The sequence below is a fragment of the Impatiens glandulifera genome, chromosome 9, assembly GCF_907164915.1.
Source record: "Impatiens glandulifera chromosome 9, dImpGla2.1, whole genome shotgun sequence".
NCBI lineage: Eukaryota > Viridiplantae > Streptophyta > Magnoliopsida > Ericales > Balsaminaceae > Impatiens > Impatiens glandulifera.
The window spans coordinates 23,569,825-23,578,406 of NC_061870.1; the positions used below are offsets into that span (position 1 = coordinate 23,569,825).

Here is an 8,582-nt window from a genome sequence, read left to right on the forward strand (position 1 = left end):
TTAACACAAGTTAAGTATCACCGTTCTTATTTGATAATTAACACGGTCTATATCGAACTAACTTATTTTTAGTGTAAATTATCTCACTTTTGAGTTAAGTATTAATAACTAATCACTGCACAAAAAACATTTTATTTGAACAAATCTTGAATAATAGATGATTACAATGAGTTTTTATTTATTTATTTTCATTTAATAATAGATGGTTGTGGTCCTTGTGGGGCTCGCAACCTTTACCAAGTCGGGCATGCAGGACGGGCAATTTGGAGCAAAGTCTTGACAACATATATAATTATCGCCCACTATTTTTTACTTTTTAATCAAACCAATTGCAAGACTCATACTAAGTCCTCTCTTTCATGTATTCATTGTTTGTTGGTCGCCTAATTAAGAATAAGAAGGAGAAGAAGCAGGATGATGGACTAGAGGACCCATGGGAGCTAAGAACTAGGGTTTCTATGGAAAGAGGACTGACAAAGAAGAAGTATTGTCTTTGGAACAAGTTTCTTTTTAAAAAGCTAACATGATCTAACTTTATTTTAAAGCGTTTTTGTAAGACATAAGATATTTAGGTATGTGCCAAGTGGATGCCAACAAATTTCAAATTTTATTTTCTAAGTGTTACTCAGGATGCATTATTTTGTAAATTTTCCAACATCAAGTTTATCTATTCCTTTCTAATTATAAATTATTTAGCATTGTTTCTTGATGCTTTTTGTCTTATTTTTTGGCTTCAATATAACTATAAACTTAACTATTCTGTTCGTTCTCTTTGTGTTTTAAAAAAAAACAACTAAAATTAATTTTCAAATAATCACTTCTAAACAATCACATCACTTATTTTATTAACCAAAATACTAAATTAATATTTTAAATTAATATTTTTTATTTTATTTATATATATCAATACTTTGTAAGTCTTTTTTACCAAAAATAATTATCACCTCCCCAAAATCATCACAAATCATTATTTTTTTTCTCCCTCCAGGTTAAAAAAAAAACCTGAATCCGAACAAGGCCATAAATAGATTTGATAACAATTTCATACATGTATCTATTTATTTGAACTAAATGACAACTTTCATTTAAAAACATTAATAGACCTAACTGATTTTATAAATGATTAAACTGAACCACCGTTCAACTAGTCACGCAAATAATTTGAAAAAAAGGATGTCAATATATTTAGTTGCTTATTAGGGCATATAAGAACCATTAATGTGTGCAAATAATTGGTTCAATTCAGTTGAGTGACATATTTAGTTTCTCTTAACATCCTTTAGTCGTCCATTGTAGTAACATAACAACCCATTTTTTCTTCTTCCTCTTTTCATCTTTTGTGTTTGTTATCCAACTCTCATCTTGTAAAGATTCCTTATAAAGTTCTTGTAAAAATAGTTCATATGTTATATATATTGGCATGGGAGGAAAGATTTATTGTGAAAATGGTTCATATGATTTTTTTTTTAATGGTTCTTGTAAGGATTTCTTATAGTCTTGCTGATATATATAAAACAAAAGAAAGTAATTGAATTCTACTTGAAGAATTATTGGACAAATAACATTAATAAATTAAACTAAATTGTTACAAGAAAAGAAAAGGAAATTTTAAGAGACATTAAAAAAAAAATAGAGACTCATAGTTTTTTCGTATAACTTAAAAAAATGAATCGGATCCTCTGTTATGAAATCGACATTGTGCCCTCATATAAGGGTAAAAATGTAATTTATTTTAATCATTACCCTCTATGTGAGAGGACACATGGACAGTTTCGTAACAGAGGATCTCACCTGAAAATCAGCCAGTATCCTCTGTTATGAAACCGCCCATGTGCCATCTCTTACCAAAAGGGATAAAAATATAATATATTTTTTAATCATTACACAATCCGCGTGACGAGGCACAATGTCGGTTTTGTAATAAAGGATTCCAACTGCTCGAAAACTAATATCTTTTAAGGTTATAAGTTGAAATCTTTATTTACATCTGGATTATTTACAAATTACAGCTAACCCTAACAAATTACATTATACTACTATAATTGTATAAATAAGATAGGCTAACTAGTAGTATAATATATATACTATCATTCTAAGAGGTCCTCCCATTTTATCAAATATATGTATAACAAAATTGCAAATGAGTCCTATAAAAAATCAGAGTTTACAATTAGCTAGGTATATAAATGCATTGTGAGATAATGAGTAATAAGCTTTAAAATATAACAAATTCATTAATATAATATTATATAGTTTTATTAGATATGTAATGACGTAACTTGACCTGGAATATAGCATAAATAAATTAAATAATGTAATGGTTGAAAATAATCCCAAAATGCTCACCGTCCTCTAAGTTGAACCGTCAAATCTGACTTTTCATTTTATTATCATCCACAAAACTATTTATCCAACGTTTATAAATACATATTTAAAAGTAAAAATATTAACTCTAATTTCGGCACGTTTCTATTATAATAAAAAATGAATAACATTTACTTTTACATTTTTGTCGTATTCAACATTGACTACAGACATATATGATACTTACAAATCATTAGTTATATATATTTTTTAAGATTTGACCAATTGTTCTTAGCCACTCATATATTTTCAAAGTCCTTATAACCCATTAGCCTTCATGATATGGAAGGATCTGTTTTTAAGTGTTTAAATTAAATTGAGAGAAGAATAAATTAAAATGTTGTAATTAAACTTTTTATTCTCAAATCATTATTAAATTAAAAAATTTAAATAAAATGAAACTAGTTATCTTTATTTTCTTTAAACATTAATTTATTTTTGTTTGACATTTCGATTATAATCATTTATAATTCTTTACATACTTTTATAGTAATTTACAATCCAAATTTAATTAACTAAGTGGATTTCCTTTGGACTGAGTAGCAAATTGTTGTTAGGGTTTCGTTAGAGAGAGAAAGTCAAAATGGTAGGCGATTATATATATTTTTTTTTTATTTCAAACATCAATACTCTACAGTCTTTACTATCTCATAAATGTTTTTTTGTTATTAAAAAATAAAAATATTACACACAGTGTACATATATCTATAATTTCCGTGTTTTTAATGTAACTTTGACTCTCTCTCTCTCATCCCTGAGTATAAATACAATCCATTCCAACTCCTTTCATTCATCATCATCCTTTACGATTCCCTTCTTCATCAAAACCAAGTTCAAATATTAATTCAATATTGTCTGACCGATTCAAGAATGTCAAACACGGAGGAAATTGAGATCCCACACTACTTCATCTGCCCTATCTCTCTTCAAATGATGAAAGATCCAGTCATAGTCCCCACCGGCATAACCTACGACCGTGAAAACATTGAGAAATGGGTTTTCTCCAACAACAACCAATTTTGTCCGGTAACCAAACAGCCTCTCCCGGCAGAATCAGTCCATGACCTAATCACTCCAAACCACACCCTCCGCCGTCTAATCCAATCATGGTGCGCCATCAACGCTTCCAACGGCATCGAACGCTTCCCCACACCCAAGCCCGCGGTAACCAAATCCCAAATCACCAAGCTTATAAATGATCATTCCAAATCCACTACTCAAGCCAAAATCAACTGCCTCACTAAATTAAAGTCAATCGCTGTTGTCAGCCACGCAAACAAAAGATGCATCGAGGCCGCAGGAGGAGCTCTCTTCGCCGCTTCTTTGATCACCGAGTCTGCCGATGCCACCAACGAGGCACTCAGTACTCTACACTCTCTCAATCTATCCGATACAAGTTTAAAATCCCTATTCAAGATTAACGGTTTCCTAAATGCGTTAACTTGCGCAATGAAACTCGGAAGCTACGACTCACGAGCCTACGCGGTCATGATACTAAAATCCATCACCGAAGTAACTGACCCTACAGACATGATCATCGGGTCGTTAAACCCTAGATTCTTCACGGAAATAGTTCAATTAGTAAAAGATCAGATTACCCCTAAAGCCACCCGGGCAGGGCTTCACGTGTTAATAAATGTGACCTCGATTGGTCGGAACCGGGTGAAGGCAGTAGAGGCGGGAGCAGTCCAGGTGATGATCGACATGTTAGTTGAGTCGTCGGAAAAGAGGGTATGCGAAATGGCACTGACTGTTCTAGACCATCTCTGCCAATGCGCAGAAGGGCGGGCCGAGGTGTTGAGCCATGGGGCTGGGCTGGCCATAGTTTCGAAGAAGATAATGAGGGTATCGAAGGTGGCTAGCGAGAGAGCAATTAGGGTTTTGCATTCGATAGCGAAACATTCGGGGAATGCGGTTGCTTTGAAGGAGATGTTAGAGGTGGGAGTGGTGAGTAAGCTTTGTGTGGTGCTACAAGTGGAGATGGGGACTAAGATCAAGGAGAGAGTTAGAGAGATTTTGAAGATGCATGCAAGGACTTGGAAGAGTGCCCATTGCATTCCCATGGCTCTACTCTCTTCCTATCCTTAATTATGTCAATTCTTCTTCTTCTCCATTATACAAATTCATTCTTTTATGTGCATACATATTATAAGTAGCTAGCTAGATCAATTCTTTGTTAGAGATCCATAATTGTATAGATAATTATAATTTGGTTAATTAATTGTTGGATTGAAGCAATTAATTCATACAAAGATTTTCAATATTGCAAATATATAGTGTTTCTTTCCTAAATTATTTCGCTTTTAATTTAAGGTTATGTTTGAGTTTTAAAGTTGGAATTGGAGGGGTTGATTCTTGTATGTTAAGAATCTTAAATGATTGTTGGAAGCATTGAAGAGATAATACAGGATATGGTTCAATTAGTTTGAATGAGTTGTTTTTAAAATATAAAATTCTTTAAATACAAATCTTGACACTTAAACTATCTTAATAAAATTCGAATAAGTAATTTTCTAGGAGTTGCACTAAATTTTTTTGTCACTTTCAATCTCGACATAATAGAGTTACATACGCAACAGATTACTTGTTCAAGTTATGTTTAATGTATAGTAATGTAGAGATCATACATGATAGGGATCAATTTGTAAAAAATGACCCGAATCCAAGCCCGACATATCAGATTTCATTTTATGAATATAAAAGTAAAAAATGGCCCAATGAAAGATGAGTCATAAGCCATATATCTCAAACTTCAGTATTATATATTTGTTTGATTTTTTAAATAATAATATAGCTGAAATATTTGTCTAAAAATCTATATAAACATAGATCATAAATAGTCCTTAATTATTTATTATAATGAGTTGTATTACAAATGTACAATGGCTAGCGGCAAATCTAATTATTCTTGTTGGCTTTGACTATTGGATCTTCTAAAAACAATTATGAAGATATGAAACTCTGGAAAATAAATATTTACTAAAAAAGAAAAAGTTTTGAGAATCTTAAGTGTTGTATTATTAACCTTTATAAACAACCCTTATAAAGGAATAATTAGCTTAAAACTCTAAATTCCTTATACATACGTGCCAAACCCATTAATAATTAAATAAGCCATAATTGTATAAAAGACAATAAAGGCCTACAACTTTCAACTTTCTAACAATCAATACTTAAACTCACAATCTCCCCCGTAAGTTTGATTTGGTTCGAGATTCTTCACGACAAGTAGCTCTCACATCTCTGCAAATTTGACTCTTGTTAATGCCTTAGTGAGAATGTCGACACGCTGCTCTCTAGTGCTTACGAACTCTACATTAATCTGTCGGTTCTTGACGCATTCACGAATGAAGTGGAACCGAGTGTCGATGTGTTTGTTGCATTCATGAACCATTGAGTTCTTCATTAATGCTATTGCGGACTTATTGTCGACATAAAGGGTTATCGACCTCGACTCGCATCCGAGTACCTCGCTCAACAAGTTTCTCAGCCAAAGTCCTTGACACGAAACTGCAGTAGCTGCCATAAACTCCGCCTCACATGAAGATAAAGCAATAGTTCACTACTTTTGAGATTGCCAGGTGATCAAATTACCGTTGAGATAAAACACCATCCTTCTGGTGCTTTTTCTATCGTCTATGTCATCGGCTAGGCCGCTGTCAATAAAACCAACGAGTTCTTTAACTTCTCGTCCTCTTCTTAACTGAATCTCATAACTCGTCGTTCCATTCACGTAACGAAGAATGTGTTTTACTGCCTGTTGGTGTAGAGTGATAGGCTTCTCCATGTACCGAATCACTATGCCAACTATATAAGAGATATTAGGTCGAATGAGCGTCAAGTACTTGAGACACCCGATGATATGCCTATACTCATTCGGATCCACTAATCTTCCTTCCACATCATTTCCGAGATGCAACTTTGCTTCCATAGGATATTTCTCGAGTTACAATCCTCCATTACAAACTGTTTCAATACCTTCTCTACATAATCTTCTTGCCTCAATGCTATCTTTTTCTTGACCCACCTAGATACCAAGATAGTACGAAAGTAGCCCGAGATCACTCATCTCAAACTCCTTCATCATCTGTTTTTGAACTCCTCAACACCCTTGATGCTTGATATTGTCACGAGTCGTCGACGTATACGCCAATAATGAGTATTTCTTCTCCATGGTTTCTCGTGTACACAACCTGCTCTTGGGAACATTTCACGAAGCCGAGACTCCTCATTCTCTTGTTGAGGCAAGTGTTCCACGTCCTTGGTGTTTGACGTAGTCCGTTGAGAGCTTTGTATAAGTTGTACACATTGTGCTCTTTATTTTTTATGATGAAGCCTTCAGGGTGAGTGACATAAACTTCTTCTTCAATATCACCATTGAAAAATGCTAATTTGACATCCAAGTTGTAGATCTCCCATCCACGGTGAGCTGCGATGGCAAGAATTAGACTATTTGTGTCAAGTTTCACCACCAGTGTAAAGGTCTCTTCAAAATCATTGCCTTGCTTCTACACATAGCTTTTTGCTATCAATCTCGCTTTGTGCTTGTGGATGTTGCCTTCGTTGTCTCTTTTCAACTTGAAAACTCACTTTTACTGATAGTCTTGTGACCGGGTGGTAAGTCGGTGAGCTCCCATGTCTTATTCTTCCTAATAGACTAGAGCTCTTTGTTCATGGCCTCATTCCACGACTCTTCGACTACTGCCTCGTGATAAATTGTTGGCTCTTCGGTGGTGAGAAACTACAATTCATCAAGATCCATCTCTACTAGTGGTGCCTCCGCATAGATATCTCGTACGATTCCGAACTCCACGGAATTTTGTAAGAGCTTGTTATTGTCGTTGCACCACTCCCACTTATTCTCTTCCTCGAATACATCATCTCCGCTCACATAGATTTTCCCACAAGTTGGATTATGAAACTTGTGCGCCTTGCTTTCGTCTTCGAACTTTACATTTCCGACAATTTTCTCGTCGAGCTCATTGAGATTCTCTCGATGACCCGTCATATGGTTGTTTGCTCCATGGTCAAGGCACCATACATCGGTGTGATTACACTCATCGCCACTTGCGAAGAATTTCTCTATGACTTTCTCTTCATTGAACAACACCACCTCTAGTTCCTCCTTGGACGGTTCTTGCATGAATTCTTTACAGCTTGTCTTCTCGTTACCCTCAACAAACATTAATATTGGCTCCTCGTCGTAGAAGTTAGTGAGGTTTACATCATCGTCTTCGGGCAAAGCATTCGTCACTACCTCAGCAAATATTAATACTGGCTCCTTATCATAGAAGCTAGTGAGGTTTGCCTCATAATCATACCTTTTGTTAAGGCATTGAGATGTGTAGTGCCCGTACTTTTGATAAGCGTAATGCTTCACTATGCTCTTGTCTTTACAGGGCTTGGTGTCTTCTTGTCGAGGTGAGTTTTTTGCACGACCTTTCCCTTGATCTTGCCCCTTTCCATGACCTCGGTTATCTCCACCGTTGCCGCTACGACTCGACGATCTAGAAGAAAAATTGACTTCTCCATTTTTCTTCATTTGTGACATCCATTCATCATGCGTGAGAAATATGTGCTCTTCCTCTTGGTCTTCATAGCCTCAAAGTCTCTCCTCGTGGACTTTGAGACGATCGATGATCTCCTCGACGGTCATATTCTTGAGGTCACCAAATTGCTCGATCGTTATAACGATCTGCATGTATCTTTGTGGTAAGGCTCTAAGGAACTTCTTTACGATAAAGACTTCCTCCACTTTCTCTCCCAATGAGCGAATACCAGTCACGATGATTGTCAATTTCATGGCGAAATCATCCACCGATTCCCCATTCTTCATGTGAATCGCCTCGAATTGTGTCTTCAATGTTTGCACTTTTGCCTCCTTGACTCTCTCTACACCAACATGCATTGTCTTTAGCGTCTCCAACACTAGCTTGGAAGAATCCTTCTCATCCACCATGAGAAGGACGTCCTCAAGGAGTGCTTGATGGATGGCCGTGAGAGCCATTCTATCATTCCGTTCGTCGGCATCGTCGAGCATCACATCTTCCCACACTTTGTGCTTGTAAATTTACCCGCATCTTCAACGCCCACACCGAGTAGTTACTCTTCTTGAGTAACGGATGAAAGAGCGTCACGTTCCATTCTCTTCCAATATTCATTGCCGCCTCATCTCTAGTTGATCTTGTCGATGACATGTTCTTCAACCTAGTTTTGAT

At 35.5% G+C, this 8,582-nt stretch overlaps 1 protein-coding gene across 1 annotated transcript; it reads left to right on the forward strand.

Annotated features, from left to right (window-relative positions):
- The first annotated feature begins 3,181 nt into the window (after positions 1-3,181).
- Positions 3,182-4,629, forward strand: LOC124915713 (E3 ubiquitin-protein ligase PUB23-like). Its single transcript, XM_047456478.1, has one exon. It carries the CDS (start codon positions 3,235-3,237, stop codon positions 4,450-4,452), a length of 1,218 nt encoding a protein of 405 aa, XP_047312434.1. The 5' UTR covers positions 3,182-3,234; the 3' UTR covers positions 4,453-4,629.
- Positions 4,630-8,582: the final 3,953 nt, after the last annotated feature.

Bases quoted from the DNA above. Each gene is read 5' to 3' on its own strand.
- LOC124915713 (XM_047456478.1), top strand. From the start codon at position 3,235: ATGTCAAACACGGAGGAAATTGAGATCCCACACTACTTCATCTGCCCT.